The 19,924-nt window shown below is 35.8% G+C and overlaps 2 protein-coding genes across 3 annotated transcripts in view; one reads left to right on the forward strand and one right to left on the reverse strand.

Annotated features, from left to right (window-relative positions):
* Nucleotides 1-809: 809 nt before the first annotated feature.
* Nucleotides 810-19,924, reverse strand: part of LOC145938120 (uncharacterized) — a 245,478-nt gene continuing 226,363 nt past the window's right edge. The window contains exon 7 of the mRNA XM_083041524.1: nucleotides 810-1,106. Coding sequence (XP_082897650.1) covers nucleotides 1,055-1,106 — 52 coding nt within the window. The 3' untranslated portion in view covers nucleotides 810-1,054. The remainder of the gene's footprint in view (nucleotides 1,107-19,924) is intronic.
* LOC145938119 (uncharacterized) overlaps nucleotides 9,770-19,924 on the forward strand; it is a 252,577-nt gene continuing 242,422 nt past the window's right edge. The window contains exon 1 of one of the 2 annotated variants that reach the window (XM_083041522.1): nucleotides 9,770-10,771. The gene's annotated coding sequence lies outside the window, so the exon portion shown is untranslated. The remainder of the gene's footprint in view (nucleotides 10,772-19,924) is intronic. The other variant, XM_083041523.1, reaches the window with a different exon arrangement.

The following is a 19,924-nucleotide window of genomic DNA, read 5'->3' on the forward strand; positions in this document are numbered from 1 at the left end:
AAAACATATTTTTTAAATTTTATTTAATTTTATTTTGGACTAACTTAAAGTTTAATTGCTAACACTCGCGATGACAACCTCTCGATGCTAAGAATATAGCGCATAACGCGTATCGAGACAGTTAGCATCGCGGAAAAGAGGCAACAATATTTGCGAGACTCGACTTAACATGCCATTCTTCGGTTCGCTTTGGTTTTATATTAAAAAAAAAATAATATTAAAAAAAAATAATATAAAGTTATTTAAACTTGATTAATATTTTTTGATAGAAATCAGCTGATAACTGTCAGAAATATTAATCGAGCAAAGTATTATAACACATCTAAAATATATTATTATGTTAATTTTTATCATATTATTATTTTAAAATTTAATTAGCAAATTTTCGCTTTATTAATATTGTTTGACAGAAATCAACTGAATAAAGCGTTAATTTACTAATAAAATTTTTAAATAAAAACATGTTATAAGAATTAAAATAATGTATTATAAGATAATTATAAAGTAATAGTATTATAATAATTAAAATTCGATTAATATTTTGGACATTATTAGCTGATTTCTGTCAAAAAATATTAATCGCAGATAAGGTATTATAACATATTATATGTATATATATAATTTACAATATATTATACTATTTTATTTTTTACAACATGCTATTATTTCTTATTTCAAAATTTAATTATCAAATTAACGCTTTATTAATAATTTTTGGCAGATATCAGCTGATTAAAAAAGCGTTAATTTGCTAATTAAATTTTAAAATAATATGTTTTAAACATTAAAATAGTGTATGTATGTTTGGCATAGTCTGATGTCTCGAATATTTTTTAACGTTGCAGATGTCGAGTCGCAAGTGCAATCTGAGATAAGTGTCGCAGGTATCTTCCAACGTCGCGGGATGGATGACGAGACGGCGATGCATCGACCGGTGAGTCTATTAATTATTTGACTGTATGACGATGTTGAGGGCCGCGGTAAATTTTACTGTGCACGGTATTCAGACACTTCTCTTATCTACCTTAAGTAAATTGCTGCTTCTCTCGTCGGCTTATCCTGTCCCTACGGTGACCATATTTTCTGAGAGAAAATGAAGGACAAACCTGAAACAAATTTTTGGTTTCTTAAATAGGTTCTGGAATTTTCTCATGTTAATACTACGACAATAGATAAAAACGTTAAATAAAAAATTAAGGACAACATTTTTAAAATAAAGGACAAAATTGAGAAAATAAATATTTGGAAAAATGAATAAATTTAAAGGACAGTTACTTGAAATAAAGAACAAATGGTTACCGTACCGATCCCCGATGCCCGACGTCGGATTTCGAGGTGGAAATTCGCGAAATGCGATTACAATGAATAATACATGTTTGCCTTACGTTTTGAAAATGCGAGCGACAATTACGTGCAAGATCGCGTACAGCAACGAACATAGCTAACCCCACCAGTCATCTCCTTTAATTTCTGCTCTTTGATCGACCGAATACAGAGGGTGCAAGAGGGCTTTGTATTTACGCGAGAGAGCAAACTTCTCGGACTAAGTCGTTTTTTCATTTTAGATTATATTCACAATGCAATTTTTATTTTATATTTTTCTTTTTGCGTGATCATCCTATGTTGTTTTTTATTTTTGTCTATAGAAATTATAATCGAAAATACAGAACAATAGCATTTTTTTAACCCTTCTATTACTTACGTTTTGAATGTATGAACTTATGTATTGAAATTTTTATTTGTCTAATCAATTATTATTTCTGAAATCAGTAACATTCTGTATTTTCGATTATATATATATATATATATATTTTCTTCTTCCCCTCCTTCCCCTTCTTAGTGTCCACATTCGTTTTGATAATCTTTCGTTTCTCATTTATTTTGATAATATTTTGTTGTACATTGCCATTTAAGTTGTTCCTTAATATCTTTTGTGGTATTTTGTACTTTCAAAGTTTTTTCGAATTTTTTCTCTCTCTGATTCTTTAGACTTTTCTGCCTCTCTTCTTTACAAGTCCATTTTCGTCACTTTAACGATTTTCTTCGATTTTTCCTTTAATGGGCAAATTTCATTGTTGCATGTTATAATGTTCTTATAACAATAGTTATAAATTCTGTGCTTATTTTCTTTCAAAATTCTTTGGTCTCACAGCATCCTATTTAATAAATAATAAAGATATCGCGACGCGACACCTTACTGAATGTATCCCCTGGGTGCTTTTACATAAAAAATTTTCGGACTACTGCAATTCGGTTCTAAGCACTGAGAAGCTTAAAAAGTGTTTAAAGTTTAAAAATGTGAAATGCTTAAACTGCGCCTATGCCGCATGCACTCTGGTACGATGGACGGACCGAGAATAGATTCAATCATGCGCGAATTTGATCACTTTAATTATTCTGCATTAAATATTTGATGCGTTTTCTCTCGTTTTCTCTACGTCAAATACATCGAATTACAGGAAATGTAAGTTTAAGGCAAACTAATTATTAATGTTATTATTTTATCTAATTTGGTATGGTCAAAATTTTGGCACTTGCATATTTTCTATAATATTTTCAGATTCATGTTTTTTCCATTCAGTTTTCTGTTTTTATCTGCAGTTTTCTGTCTTTGTTCTTCACTTTATTTTCGATTTATTATTCTGGTTTTCTTCCATTTGCATAAGATTTGTAGGGTTTCTTTGTTTTATTATTGCGTTAATTTGGACACTGCACAATTTTTATTCGATTTTTCTATTTCTATTAAAAAAGAAAAAAATTGTTTTCCAATTTATATCTCTGGTCTCTGGTCTGTGGTCTCTGGTCCAGAGACCACAGACCAGAGACCAGAGATATAAATTGGAAAACAATTTTTTTCTTTTTTAATAGAAATAGAAAAATCGAATAAAAATTGTGCAGTGTCCAAATGGTCTCTGGTCTCTGGTCTCTGGTCTCTGGTCTGTGGTCTGTGGTCTGTGGTCTCTGGTCTGTGGTCTCTGGTCTGTGGTCTCTGGTCTGTGATCTGTGGTCTGTGGTCTTTGGTCTGCGGACCGTAGAATATATGTGAAAAGTGCCATTAGATTTTTATGTTTAATATTTTTTTGAAATTCGTAGAATGCGTGCCAATTTCACAGACACGAGTTCAATCTGTCTTCGTAATAAGTAATTTAATACATCCTTGAAAAAAAGTATAATTAGTAACTATTTTGCGTCTGTCCATTCGTATACACAAGTTTTCTTTTCTCGCGCGTTTGCTTTCACAAGCATTTAAATAAAATTTTAATAACTATAATTACCTTTACATAATAATAATTATAAATAATGAAATATTATAATAAAGAGAAATATTATACAATATTAAGAGAAAGAGTGAACATTTTATACCATCATATATATAAAAAAAAATTTATTTTATGATTGCATATGAAAAAATTGTCAACTTCACTGACACTATTTTTTATGATATAGAGACTGTTTAATTTTTATTCCGTTCTTCTTTTTCAACATTTAATGTTCATATATTATTTAATTTGGTTGATATTTATTTAATTATATAACTTAATTAATCAAGATCTTGACAATTTTCTTATACATATTTTTTATGATATTTTCAGGTTCATGTTTTTTCCATTCAGTTTTCAGTTTTTTTTTCGGTTTATTTTTATTTTCGGGATAATGCTGGTTCTCAATAGCATTTGTTTAAGACTGTAGAATTTTTTCGGTCTATTATTATGCCATCTTAGATACTGCATAAATAAATTTTCACATTGCAATTTTTACATTGCTTTTTCAGAGAGTTCTGATAAATAAAACAATTAAATATTTTTTAAAAATAATTTCGCCCGAAATTGGCATATCTACTGATATATAAATGATAAACGTAAATGTTCGATACAAAGATATAGAAAGGATATCGAGTGCACGTTCTGAATTATAAACAACGCGAATGATTATCAGATTTATTTCTTATTTTATTCATCCAAATTCTAATTTCAAAATTGTGTAGAAAATTGTATTGTAAGTAATTTTTAATTGTATTCGAAAATTCGAAATTTTTTAAATATATGAGGGTATAACATGCTCATTCTTTCTTATATTGCATAATCTCTCTCTCTGTTATAATATTTCATTATTGTTATTATGTGATTATATTATTGTTGTTATTATTGTTTCATCATCATTATTGTTATCAATTTTATGGAGAGATTATAATTATGAAGTTTTTTAAATTTATATTTTTGAAAGCAAACGCGTGATAGAATTTCTGCATGCAGGAGAGTATGGTCTCTTCGAAATTTCATCGTCAACAAAGGGTCGTAACGTGAATGCGCGATGTTTTGGCTATCCTAGCAACTCGTCGTCGTCATTGCCTGTTCTACGTAAGAGCGTGGATAATTTCGACAAGAGCAGGTGTTAATGACGGTTTGTGTTTAGGTCTCTCCTCGTTTTTCAACGTTTATTCCGTCGTTACGTCCATAAAGAAAACTCGATATATAAGGATAAAAGGAAATGGGGGACGCGAACGATCGAGAGAGCGAGCAAGAAAGGGATATAGGGATAAGGAAAAAGAGAAAGAGAACTTTTCATGTGCATAATTTTAGGAACCCTTCGGTCCTGTTTCGGTGAAGAGCTTTCGTAATAATGCGTGTCCTGCGTGCGCAGCGCCATAAATACATTCGTGGTGGAAGCTTCGGGGCGGTTCACCCTCTAAGTGCGAACGTAAACTTCGTTAACGAGAAACTAATTCTCCGCGCGCAGTGGCATAAGAAAGTTTTGCAATTTGGTGGACGAGGCGGAAGGAGCATGATGCACAGGCGGTGAATTACGGTGTAAATTAACACGCTCAAGGTCGCTGATGCAGTTTACCCCAGGGCTGACGACACTTTTGTCTTTCATACGACGCGAGATTCTCGATTCCTAAAGGCATTAAGACGGGCGCACGCCGGCTTGAATATGCCCCCGAAATGCAATTTGTGCGTAGCATCTGAGATTATTACGCGCGCGCATACAGTAATATTATTTGCCGCTTATTATTCTCGATTACTATCCGCTGGCGCGCGAATAGTCGATTGTTATTTGCGAAAGTTCGTCCGCGCGCTCTGTCATTTACTCGGTTATTATTAATTCTTCAATCTTTTTATTAGTAATGCACTAATATATATAATAATTATATCTCTGGTCTCTGGTCTCTGGTCTCTGGTCTCTGGTCTGTGGTCTCTGGTCTGTGGTCTCTGGTCTGTGGTCTCTAGTCTGTGGTCTCTGCCTGTGATCTCTGGTCTCTGGTCTGTGGTCTCTAGTCTGTGGTCTCTGGTCTGTGATCTCTGGTCTATGTTTTCTGGTTTATGGTCTATCTAAAATTCTTTAATAATTTTTAAATAATTCTTTATATAATTTTACATGCCGCATTATTAATATGCACGAGTATTCCGCTATATATTTATTTTTTGTATGTTATGTGTATTTTACTTCTTTAAATGTTTTCTTTGTTACACGATACAAAAATTATAGATAGAATTCTGTCGCGAATTTGGTGGTGAAAATAAATCGTTTATCATGGGTTTTTACAGACTCGTATCATTGTTCCATACATCGAGTCCGTAGATAAAAATTCATAACGGTCACGCTGCGGGTTGTCTGCGTAGATGTATAGGGATTCATCATGCCGCTCTCTAGAGCGATGCGTCCCAATGCAACCCTGCATTCTGTCGGCTTCGCGCATAGTAATGCTGGCCTTTACACGCTCGTGCCATTGCCGTCGTCCGCGTATCGAGCACTTGCAGACAGTTCTCGATTTGCCGTGGTTAATGCATTCTCGCGAACTAGCGTGTAAATCAAATACGCACAAAGCGAGAACCGATTTTGCGCGTTCGCGATACAAGCGGTTCTTGTTCGGCGCGCTTTTGATTTACGCGGCTTTGGATTTACACGATAGTTTTCGGGCATTGCATTAATGCGCGCGAGTCGAGTCTAGTCGAGTCGGATCGAGTTAAGAGAACTGTACCAGTAACATCGCGTGCAGTTTTCATCCCTTCGAGTACATACACATATGTGAAGTATATGTGCGCAGATGCGCGCGCGCACTCACGCTCACCACCTTTGTACGTATAGAGATCCGCATGCGCTTACACGTACACTCGTACGTGCGGCGTATGCCGATGGGTTGCGGTTTGACTCCGGTGGCTACCGGATAGGCCGCCGTTATTATCCGTAACTCGCGTTGCGGTTGGAACGGAGCAAACGCGCTCGAAAATCCTCTACCCGAGGAGTCTGCGTCAGCAACAATCTCGGTTCCGTAAGATCGTTCGTGTTCTTGAAGAACAAAAAAACGAAACAAGTATCTTTTCTAAATCTAATACTCCTGTTATACGTCCTAAATAAAGAGCTTGAATATCGTAAAGAGTTTGTCGCATCTCGATAAAAATCTATCTGAATTTCGGTAAATATAAAAGTATTTTGAAAACATTTTATTTTATTGTATATTAATTTTTAAATGACGAAATTTACGTAAGATTACTTTTTTCGAAAGTATTTAGTGAGATTATTGACTTGATTTATTTTTATTTTAGAATATATGTATAAGCAACATTTTTAAGGGTTCTACAAAATTTATTAATTTTTTTTATATTTCCTCTGTTCTTGAATTAAATTGGATAATATTATTATTATTTTAGTTTAGCTTTTGCAATATTTTCTCATGAGAAATTATGAATAATAACTTATAAATAAATTGAAATTATAGAGAAATATGTTCGAGAATATATTGCGTGGAGAGAGATAATCTTTTCGCGAGGGATAAACGATCACGGTACTAAGAATGCTGCCAAAATACACAATGCGTGTCCGAGGTTTTCGCATCGACATTCGGAAGTGAGCGATTGAATTAAATTCCTCGTTGAGTACTTCCGCGATATAAGATATGCGCTCGGGTTTTTGGGGAAAGGAAGGGCCCCAGGTCTAACGTGAAATATTTTACTATTCGGTGGAGAGGGCTCTCGTCCCTTTTCATTGTATTCTTGGGGAAAACTGATAAAAGGATCTGGGAGAATATGTAGAGGATAGGGTCGGTTCGTAGAGAAAAGGAGGGAAACTCCTGCTTTAGGGTTTAGGGTGGGTTTTCGCATATCCCGCGGTAAAGCTTCGTCGGTGCGCCGTGGAAACGATCGGATTATCATTTTTTAGCGCCCACCATCCACCCAGCAAAGAAGCATGGTCTATTGCTTTCTCTTTCTCTCTCTCTCTCTCGCCATCTACCAACAAGTAATTCCGTGTTTTCAATCTTGGCGAATGACGCGGAAAGAACCCCGCGCCCGGCGAGCAGTCGGGTTTTGAAACAAATGTCGCTGGACCATAAACTAAATTAGCATTTAGCGCTGAAACGAAACTGTCCGGTCTGTCGTTGAAATCTTAGCTGTTTACGAATCGACTTCTGTTTACGACAGATAATTATTAGGTTTGATTTGAGTCTATTGTATCTGAATACTATAGATTATAGATATGTTAAAATAATTTCTTTATTTATTCTCCTTTTCTTGCTGTTTAAAACGTACAATATATAATGCAACGAAGAATATTTCATCATGTTTAATAGATGTGACGAATATGTCACATCTATTAAACATGACAAAATATTCGTCACATCTATTAAACATGACAAAATATTCTTCGTTGCATTATGTATTGTATCTATATAAATAATTATAATATATTTTTAATTATATTTATTAGAATTTTTTTAAAATAAAAATCATAAGCGCGTAATATATAAAATAAACGTAATCATAGATACGTTATATTTTATTTTATTTTATATTGGTCTCTAGTCTTCGATGTATGGTTTCTTGTCTCTGGTCTATGGCCTTTGATCTCTGGTCTTTGATCTCTGGTCTGTGATTTCTGGTCTGTGATTTCTGGTCTGTGGTCTTTAATCTATGGTTTATGGTCTCTGGTCTATATGGTCTATGATTTATGGTCTATGGATTCTGCTCTCTTTCTGTTATTATTCTCGCACGTATTTGTGCTGCATGAGTTGTATTGCAAAATGCGACTTGTGAAATATTCCTTCGTTGCTTGTTGAACAATGCAATTTGATTCTAAGTTCCGTGAATTTTCTTACGAAATACCAAGGCTGGATGTTAGCTACAGACGGATGATTTTTAGTCTCTTTTGTTGCCCTTCGAGGATGCGGTCGACAGCATTCGAGACATGCTCTTCGAGAACCTTTATGAAATCGTGGCAAAGCATACCTGGCCCGAAAAAGCAGAGGTTGCCCGGCGCGATCAGGTATGCCGAGAATGGACTGCAGTTCTGCCAATGGGAGGGTAACATTTCCGAAAGGCGTGGAAAAAGGGATGCTTGCGAGCCACTTCGATATCTTTTTCATATCAGGTGCTGATGGTCTTCTTTCTCGTGAAAGGAACATCGAGACCGGAAAGCCAAAAAATGAACACAATAATATACATATGATACATTTGTATCTAACGTTTAAAATCTTATTGCGACAATAATTTTTTTTTATTGTATTTCTCTGTGGTCTCGTCTCTGGTCTACAATCTATGATTTATAATTTTTGGTCTATAATCTATATCTATGGTCTCTGGTCTATGATCTACGGTTTTTGGTCTCTAGTCTTTGGTATATGTTTCTGGTCTATAGTCTCTGGTTTATGGCCTCTGGTCTCTGGTCTGTGGTTTCTAGTCTGTGGTCTCTAATCTCTGGTTTATTGTCTATGATTTATGGTCTATGGATTCTGCTCTCTTTCTGTCATTATTCTCGCATTAAGAGACTTTTGTGTTCTATATGAGAAATAACATCTCTGTTAATGTATCTTATTTCATTTACAAATCATAATTTATAAATATTGGAAAAAATTGGTAAAACCTTCTCTTTAGTAGAAACAATAATATTGGGGGAAATTTTATTGAAAACTATTAAATAATTTTTGTACGTAATATTTTTTATAAAGCCGTAAGCGTTTTCAGAATTTTTCAAACAATTTAGCGCCTAATGCAAAAGAAAAATGAAAAATTGAATAAAAATGTGAGGAACAGGGTTTATTAAAATTTTCATTCCGCGAATGGATAAACTCTTTTACAAGAGGTATTAATTTAACATATAAATGAAGATAATAATGTAGCGCGCAAATATATGCGCAAGTACTCTTATGCTTACGCGATAGCTTTTAATGCGGCAGATATTATCGATTTACGCTATTATTTAGCGTTATTCTCGCCGATTTCATAAATATTAAGTTATTTTAATTTTTTATTTTACTAAATCGACAAATTTACCATTAAAATTGTGATGCATAAAATATTAATATAAATTCATATACAAAAGATTCGCGAATGTTTGAGTTAAATCGATTAGAATTTCATTAATAACATTGAACATTTTATGAAATTATCGCGGAGAGATTCTTCAGGAACATTTGTTAGGAACTTTTGCGTAATTAATGTACGGAGGTAATGTATTTTAATTTACTTTTAATTTTTAAACAAATTTAGAATTAAATATAAAAAAAATCTGATTATAAAAAGTTGAGTTGATAGAACTCTTTTTGAGTTCAATTAAATGTGATTTCAAAATTTATAAAGTTATAATTATATGCATAATACGTGAAAGATCCAACTTTGAATACGGCACTGATGCGGTAGGGTGGAAGAATATAGAGGAGGGGAGGTCTCTCGATAAGGGTTGGGAAAGCCGAAGCGTGGCTCCTCCGTGGGGGGAGATGGTACCTCGAACGACTACGCGGGCCTGTCGGATGCCCCTCCGCTCAGTCCGACCCGGACGTTCGAGGGAGACGCGTCCGTCTTCCGTGTTACGTATACGCACAGTCATACGCACGTTGTGTCTCTCGCTCTCGTACGCGCTCGTAGAATTCGTATCCCGAGGCAGTTTCCGATCTGTGGTGCCTGTTTATACATACGTATTACGCATAGGGGGAAAGGAAGAGAGGAGAGAGAGAGAGAGGAAGAAGAAGAAGAAGAGTCCCGTGCTCTCGGAAACGACCTCGTGCACGCGGTACACGAGGCTTCTTCGTACGAAAACGGAACACGCGTTTGCTTACACACAACGTAGACGGATATTTAAACGTGTCGTCCGCGGCGGGGAGAGAGAGAAGGATACACGGGGGAGGGAGGGAGAGAAAGCGAAGAAAAAGCTCTCTCTGGGCCGCCTCACCGCCGGCTTTCCACGGCCACGAATCGATACCACGCGACCGTCGTCGTCGTCGTCGTCGTTGCTGCCGCCGCCGTCGTCGTCGTCGCCGCCGCGTCGGTTGTTCCTCTCTCTCTCCCTCTCTCGCGAACGCGTGGCTCTTCCTTCGCTCTTTTTGGCTTTCTTCCCCATCGTTTGTCTCGGCCCCGGAGAAAAAGCGGAATCACGCCGCGCTTCTTCCGCGAGGATTGCGGAGAAACGTGTCCACGACGAGGATCGACGCCGAGTGTACCGCCTGCTCGCGACGTCTCGAGGTGCGCGACGTTGTATTATAGCTCGAAGCCCATCCCCGAAAGGGGACGGTATCGGTGATGATGGTCCGCTTCCTGAAGCCTGTTCCGTAAGCGATCGCGAGTTGTTCTCTCACGAGGAACGGAGGATTGCGTGCGACGAGGATCGGCGGGACGACCGGTCGGTGTGAACTTTTATAAGTGGCGGTTCAGTGACACGTGACGCTGCCTGTTTCTCGTTTTACGTTTCTCTTCTCTTGGTGTATTCTGTGACGAACGTGGGGTAACGCAGCAGGTGAGAGTACTGTGAAGAGATCCTTCACCACCTCCTGATCGTCGTAAAAGTAAGGAAAATTGCCTAATTTCACTGTTGATAGCACAACTTTCTGTATCGCGCGGCCGCTCCGTTTTCCCGGGACGCGAATCCTGGAGCTAGCGACTGCGCGATTATCATCGTCGTCGACTTTCGGCGTTTGTATATTTCAATTTATTACGCTTGTGTAAATTATATTCTTGGCGGCCGACCAAATTGCGTTGACACCGTTAATTTAAAACTCTCCGGTTTCGTTGCGACGTTCGCGTATTCCTCGTTAGACTCGCTAATTTCGCGCTACTTGTATTCGCGTGAACCTCGCGTGCTCGACTTAACCATCCGCGATCGCGGTGGTACTTAACGGCGCGAGTCGATCGCGCTAATTAACCTCTCGCCGTAATTTATGCTCGAGTAACTTTGTTGCTAAAATCCTTCAGCGTTGACAACTGTGTGTCTTATCGTTTAAAAAATTAAAAAATTATTTAAGTCATGAGGAAAAACATTTTATTCTCTTTCCTTCTCTCTTTGTCAGTCGACACGACGCAGCATTTTTCCGTTAATTATCTTAATATTAATTTTGTTTTGTAAAAGTTTGTTTTTATTATTTTGTCATGATTAAATAATAATTAAGATTAAATCTGATATTGGCTTGTTTGTAAAACGTGTTTTTGTACTCTTTTGTTTTTACGAAATCATATGTGTTATGCAGTGTATTATGTGTGTGTATTTAAATTTGAGATGTTTATTTCAACAATTTATTTTATTTTGATTGCTTTTCATCTTCAGCAAATTACAGAATTTACAGTGACATTAATATATATGAAAATTAATAATTATGAATTATTGACATTTCTCTACCATTGATTTCCGAATATATTTTTGTATACTTCTGTAAAAAATGTTAAAATAATTTCGACGTGTCTCTTTTCATATTTCTCTTCATATCTATCTCATTTTTTGTTAACGATGTAAATTAAGTTAATTGGTTCATTTTTTCCAAATATCTAAAATGACAAAAAATATATTCACAATATTAATCATCTTGATATTTGAATTTTACGAAATTTTATAAATACCGCACGTATTTTACATTTAGTAAAGAGAGAGAGAGAAAGAGCGAGTCATGTATTATTTTTTATATAATTATAAAAATTCCTAAGTTCTCGCCGGTTTTTCTCAGTTTTCCACGTTTGACACATAATGTTATCACGTAAGATTCCCGTGGTATTACACGACGGTCGCGTATAACATACAGACCGAAATCTTGCGAACGAAACGTCTTGCCTTGCAATCTTTTTTCGAGAGTTTTCTTGGAAGTCCATGGGATCTAATCGCGCCTAGATATACGTTATTTTCGGAAGGATAGTCACGATCCCGGAGCGAGATTTGTCCCGAGAGTAGGAGATTGGAAGCGAGAGAGATGAGTCACGGAAACGGAGATACGAGTTTCGAGAGGCAGATAGGAGGAATTCCATGGGGCGTGGACGGGATAAGTTATCCTTGCGTTTCCGCGTGTTCGTGCGCGCGCGCGCGCCGACATTATTTCGTATCTTGCAGGACACTTCGGGCAATGAGGATGTCCTACCCCGGCACGCCGCCGGAATCCATAACGAGGTCTTATCGGTCTTAGTCCGACTTCCCTTCTTTTTCTCGCGTCTCGCGTCCGTTCGTTTCTTCCCCCACATGCGCTTCTCCACCGTAAAGGACTCTAATGTCCTCTTTGTCTCTAAAATTCTTCGTCTGAAATGGTTTATTTAAAGATATAGGTAAAGCTTTACCTAAAGCAAAATTAATTAATTTAAAGCAAAATAAATATGATTTATAATCTTCGTATGGTTCATATTTTTATGGTGTTCATATCGAATTATCATAAGATATATAAATTTTATTCTTTACATAACCCATCTCTATATTATTTGCAAATGTCACCAAAACGTACTTCGTACATTTGCGAACACTTAATTGCTTCGTAGTGAGTTGATAATTAACTATTAATATATACGCTACATTTATGTCGAAGATTTTATCTCATACCGATTTACTGACATTACACGCTCGAGTCAAAGCTAAATAAGAAGGAAATAATTAAAAAATCTTGTGTGTGAAATCTTGTGTGTGTCATTTCGTGGATAATCATAAATAATTGCGAGTTCTGGCTTTATTTTCAACAGTTTTAGAACTTTTGATAGTTTAAACAAATGGTTCAGGCAATTAAATCAAAGAAAATACCTAAAGACTGATATGCCAACTTTACGCAGCATATCACTTTGTCCTACGACATTTTTTTTATTAATAATTATTCAAATTTAAAAGATTTATATAGTTCTATAAGAGTTCTAAAAAGAACTCTTTGCCTTCTAAAAATAAACAATATTAAAACGAAATAAACACCAGCAAATCTCTTACTTGAATATATCGAAAAAACGCCGCTCGATTTTCAAGAGTTCTGCTTATTACGAAATAATTTTGGCATGTACAATGCCTTTTCAAAGAGTTCTGATGATAAAAAAAATTAGAAAATTTAAAAAAAATTATTTTATCCGGAAAACTCGTATTTTCGAATATAGAGGTGAGTTGCTGGCCACATCTCACCTCTATATTCGAGAATACGAGTTTTTCGGATAAAATAACTCTCGAAATACGGCCATCAGCTCACTTTTGTATAAAAAAATACGAGGTTTTTTGGGTAAAATAATTTTTAAGAAAATTTTCTAATTATTTTTATCATCAAAATTTTTTGTAAAGGCATTGTACATGCTCAGAATTATTTCGTAATAAGCAGAACTCTTGAAAATTGCATTTTACTTCGATATGTTTAAGTAAGAGATTTGCTGGTCTTTATTTCGTTTTAATTTATATTTTTTATTTTTAAAAGGCAGAACTCTTTAGAACTTTTGTAGAACTATAAATCTTTTAAATTTGAACAATTATTGTGATAAAGAAAATGTTGTAAGACAAAGTGATATGCTACGTAAAGTTGGCATATTAGTCCTTAGGTATTTTCTTTGATTTAATCGTTAGAACTATTTGTTTGAATTAGCAGAACACTAGAACTATTGAAAATAAAGTCAGAACTCAACTATTTATGATCTTCCATAAAATGATATGCTAGCTTTACATACACCCAATTTTCGAATAATTATTCTGGCAATTCTGGTTTTCTGGCAATTCGTAGAGTTTCTTCTCTTTCTATTATTATGTTGACTTGGAGACTGTACAATTTTTATTCGATTTTTCTATTTCAACGTTTAATGTTGATATCATATTATTTAATATGGTCAAGATTTTCACAATTTTCTTATACTTTCTATGATATTTTCAGATTTATGGTTTTTTCTTAAAGAGGATATTAGATTGTTAATAACGCTCAAGTTATAACGGATGAACTTTCGGAGGTGCAAGTAGAAAATCTTATTCTTCCATCAGTTGCAAATGCACTTTACCTTGATTAAGAATCTTACTTCGAGAGTCAGTTGCCGGGAGACTTAGTATCGCAAATTAAAAACTTGCGAAAGTAGCTAATATCCCTACTCAAATTTTCATTTCGAGAGAAGAGAAAATCAAGTTGCTGGTAGAAATTTACAAAGTGAAAAAAAATGACGACGGCGTGTATGTCACGTGATAATTCTTTTATCCCCGATGATCGTCGGTAGCGCCCGGGATTCGTTCGCAGACTAAATATATACGTTCGCGATTATACGCACTAACAACAGAACGAACGACAAAAAGGGTGGGCAGCAGCGAGAGCGAGGGGCTATTCTTCTGCATTGATTAATGCGCCCCGTGGAGTTCGAAACGGTCTCGCGACCCTTTCTCTTTCGCTCGATTCAGGCCGACTACTCGCTCCGCGACGACAGACTCATCTCCGATTTTATGCCTCGTTTGAGGGCACATCCCACCAGCCCTTCCCCGAAGACACCCTCGACGACACGACGACGATTTCGACCCTCCGACAACGAGGACGACGACGACGACGACGATGACGACAGCACGAAAATCACAGACCACGAAATTCGCGGCGCGGAGAGAATGGTCTTATTTGGTATTTAAATAAGCGTACGTGTACGTGTACGCGCGCAACTCATTGTCGGGAAACCGTATAGATCTTATGTCTTTTTTCTTTTTTCTTTTTTTTTTTTTTTTCAACGAGACCTGGGAACTCTCGCTGAAACTTGTACATGACGTTGCGAAGGTTACGATCGATTCAGGGCCGCGCGAGGCTGCCGATGAGATTTTCTGTTTTATGACGACGCCGGGGAACCCTTTCTTAAGGTATTTTGAACGAAGGTATATTGGAATAAGGCGAGAACATCTTTACGCGCAGATACCGCCCACAAGTTCTCGAGTATAGCTGTTTTGATAGAAAAATCGTCTTATTAATTTTCAATCATATCCGGATATTAAATAGTGATTTTTTTAACACTCGATAATCGCGGCGGAACTTCGTTAACGATGTTATTGATTATTTCTCATTCACTTGGTTGTTTCTTCTTGGTTGTTTCTTTTTGGTTGTTTCTTGTTCACTTGGTTTTCTCCTTTGTTTATTTACTACTTTCCTTAGTTACATACGAAGAAATTTCAAAGCATTCAAGTTTTAGATATATAATAATTTATAATTTAATAATAATTTTATACTTTATAAAAACACCGCTAAACAAACAAAGCAATTGTATTCATCGTCGATGCATCCCTCTTAGTTTCATGATACTGCTTTAAACGATATTCATCGTGCATCGTGTCTTAATCCACGGGTATCTCGGACAACGCGAGCCCTTGAAACAAAGTTGTCGAGTTTCTCGGCAAGAACTCCGGAGACACACAATAACGTGCTCCCATATTAAGCGCTCCACAGTATAGAGGCATCATCTCCGTTGTGCAAGCTTTATATATATACCTCGGCGTATCATTCTAGGAGAAATCAGAGGAGAAAGGAAGCAAGAATATAAGCATTCGTATCCACGCGGTGAATTTCTGCTTCCGGTGAGCATCGAGAACTTTCCGTTTCTTTTCTCAAAACTTCCCTTCATAAATTCGTAATTAATTCAGCCAACAATAACGAATGGAACGTATACTTATATTCTCCCTTCCTTAAAGAAGAGAGAGAATTCAGAACGATGGTAATATCTGTCGCGCCGTCCTGTGCGACGTGCCAAGTCTATAGGCGAGGGAGGAAAATTATAGGTCTGTTATTGTGTACTTTCTCCCCTGGCTTTTCACGCTCGATCATTTATTTACACAGAGCGACACTCGATTCTACGAACCGATCGAATTCTTCCCGAACCAGAAGCAACTCTCCATATATATATATATATATATATATATATATATATATATATATATTATTTCCTACCTTGTCCAGTCCAAATAAATTAATAAACAAAATAAATTTTGATTTATCTAAATTTAGCTTAGGGGGGAGGGGATTTACTAATTTAACAGGCAGTATTGAATGTCACTCTCATTACAATTGCTCACTTTCAAAATGCTGAGATAATAAAAGAGTTTTCCTGTCTTGTCCAGTCCAAATAAATTAATAAACAAAATTAATTTATATATATTTATATATCGGATTCTCCACCTATCTCTGTTTCATATAGGACCCAGAAGTTCATTTCTTATCTCATTGATCCCAGGTGCCTTTCTGTTTTTTAAAATGTGTATTGCTCTCGTTATATCTTCTTTTGTTATTTCGATTTCATTTTCGTATCTGTTTTTGATGATATCGTTTTTTGGTGTATTTTCTTCCTTGTACAGATTCAGATGTACAGAAAAATTGCATTTTTAGCCGGAAATAAAAAGCAATCATGGAAATTTCAGAAGCTACAAATAAATATAAAATAATTTTGATAGATACAAATTTGAATCAAAATTGCGTACTGCTACTGAAAAATATTTGATTTACTTCTGCTAGAGGCTATACATATAAATGCGGTATGATGCTGTATCGCATTCGCGATCGTAATAAAGAAAGAAGATTTAAGATGCACCCCTAAAAGCTCGTGATTATTTCTCGATGGAGATACTCGAAGACGAGGGGTCAGGTCGAAGACATTTTCCAGAGAAAACACTCGGCCGTACTGCCGGAACTTTATTAAGCGCCGTCTTATTTCTCTCTGCAACACGGACCACCACCGTCTGCATAGTTCTACAAAGAATTTCGCTATGCTCCCAGTGCAGAAACACTTTAGAAACTGGGTTCTATTGCGGAGAAACATCCTACGTTATAAAGAAAATATATGTATGCGAGCGTGTGGTCAAAATATAAAGATAATAGATATATAGCGGTTTTATGAAATACGCTCATTCAATTAAAAGCAGTTTTATCTATGTTGTTATTGCAACAAACAATGTTCAAAACAAACAATAGTCCGAATTTTATGATATTTTTTAAGCCAGTAGCCACAACAATCTCATGCGATATAAAATATATTTTTCTGTATAAAAATCAGTTCGATACAATCGCTGCGTATGAAAAGCTATTTCGAGTATATTTAATATTCTTGAGTATAATGAATTTTTCCATACAAAATCAACATTTCAATATCTCTTCTGTCAATATTAATTAATTATTATACACAAAAAAGTTTTGGTCTGTGTTTTTCAAATTTTACTTTTAAATTAATATTTTATAAATTCTGATCTGTTCACAAAATATGATACATAGTCGAAAATTTTTAATATCTCTCTTTAATATTTTTAGGAACAATATAGATATATACACACATGTTTCGCATTTATATATTTCTTTAAAAAAAAAAAAAAAAAAAAATGTATGCAATTTTTCGAAGCAAAAAGAAACTTTCACATTTTAGTTCAATTTATTTTACAATTTATAATGAAATATATAAGCCTTTATTCTCTTCTCTCTCTATTTATAATTGAAAAGAAAAAATTATTTGTGAAGAGATTAACAAATAGTGAAAAACCATGTTCCTCTATTTCGCAATACCGTTGCTTCGGTGTAGATGTACTTGCATAATGCATGCGACTGTTACCGGAAGCCACGAAGTTGGCGTCGCTCACTGTGGACGGTTCCGCCAGCGGTCAGACCGGAACTTCTTACGCGCGATGCTTGTTACATCCGTTTGGCCGATGGGAGGGAAAGGGAAGGATCGAGGGTATGGGAAAGAGGAGAGATGAGAATCTCGCGAGTAACTCTCGCGACCGGGACTCGACTCGCACCGATGAAAAATTCACGTCGACGATAACTCGGCCGTTGCATTTTTCATAGCACCGCGAAACTTTCTTATCCGTCGCTTATATCCGGTGTCGTTCTCGACCTGTACTGGCGGCCACGTGCCTCTGGAGGCTGATAAAGGTTCGCCCGCGCGCCCGTTCGTTGCACTTCCGTCTTGATACCGCTTTCCGCCATTTCTTCTCTCTTTCTTTCGGTTTTTGTCGTACTAGGATTTTTCGGCAAACTGAAATTTCTCGGAGTATCTCCTCCCAGCGGGAGGGAAGTTAAGTCCTCTCGTGAGTGTGTGTATTGCGTTACATATCGTGACTGAATGTGCCGAAGAGAATTCTCGCGGTCAGAAGGAGATAGATTCGCGATCTTTGCATGAATTTTTATATTTTTTTTTGCCATTAAGATATCTTTTTTTAGATGTGTAAATTCATAGAAATATATCATATTAAAATAATTGCCAAAATATATTTAGAATACGTACATATGCATTTAAAGGATATAATTATTATAATTATCTTTCTTATCATAATTAATTTTCTTAATTTTTTAAAAATATTACTCGCATTCTTCTTATTATCCCATTTACGTATTTTGCATCCTCGCATCAACTACTTAATTATTTTTTTAGCGATATTAGCATGATTATAATATGATGTTCACTGACACAAAATACATTATATCTGGTATAGATATCTGGTAGCTATTGAAAAATATATATAAAATAAAATTGTTTTCTCTTGCGTGAAACAAATCCTGCTGTTTGCATTCGATCTATTCGAAATCGCAAACGTTACTAAATATGGCAACTGGATTTTTTTTTGAATTGTCTCCCAGCGCGTGCCCGGAGCGGTCCTTTTGCACAACTTCCGTCGTTCTCATTCGATAGATGATATGTGCCAGCAGCGACGCAAATAGACACGTCGCCCGGTTTTAGTTGGAACGATTCACTCGCGCGAGACGTCCTCGTGATGACAGTTCGACGTGTTACATCCGGGCGTCCCCTTTTTCACTGTAATTCCGTATCTCGGCGCCGCTCCGAGCCGCGCCGTGCCGCGCGGAAAAGCGATGAAAAATGTGAAAAACGAAAAGCCCTTTCACGTGATGTCGCGTAACTTTCGTATAGCGTTCTGTAACTGCGATCTCGTACCGGCGACGCTCGTACTCAAATCGGAGATATTCCTTTTACGATGCAATCGTATGTAGCACATTCATTTTTTTTTTTAATATAATTTTATTGTTGCATTTTTTGATAATGATTGCGATTTGTTAAGGAAACATTGATTTAAAACTAGGAAAAAATTTTATACGCCTAATGTGAATAGAAGAAATTTTTTTTCTCTATTCACATTATTTTTATTTGGGTTGATTGATGTTTTCATTATACACTTATGTATTTTTTCTTTAGAATTCTAGGTATATCATTTAAGAAAAATTAAAGATGATGTGTATGATTAGATTTCAATCTATTCACATAGAGTGCTTTCCTATTAGCGACACAAGTTGACACAAGCTGACACAAGTATATCATTCTTTTATTATTCCTGAATGTTGAAAAAAGACAGAATGACGCTTGTGTCGACTTGTGTCAATTTGTGTCACTAATTGGAAATATATATTTTAATCTTCATATTTCTATTACAATATTAAAGTTTCTAAATGCTACTAAAGCAAATAAAAAATTCTGAGAAATCATTCTTTTCAATTACACAAAAAAATATACATTATTTTCTTAGAAGAAATGATAAAAGGAAACTCAATAAAAAAAATTAATCTTCGAATTTCAAAGATTAGAATTTCAATTCTGCAAAAGATAGCATTTTTTTTCTTTTAATTTACTTCTTCCGGATAGGAAATGTTTCATATTGGAAAACTGTCTCCACTCTTAGTTGATAGCGCATGCAGCGAGTTGCCTCTCTCGGGCTCAGAGATTCACTGCGCGTCAGATGGAATTCCCCCGAAAACTTGTCTCGAAGAGAGCTAGGGCGCCGTCGATCT

This window comes from Prenolepis imparis, unplaced genomic scaffold, assembly GCF_030444845.1.
Source record: "Prenolepis imparis isolate NDT839.2.m4 unplaced genomic scaffold, iyPreImpa1.0 SCAF_7, whole genome shotgun sequence".
In the NCBI taxonomy this organism is placed as follows: domain Eukaryota; kingdom Metazoa; phylum Arthropoda; class Insecta; order Hymenoptera; family Formicidae; genus Prenolepis; species Prenolepis imparis.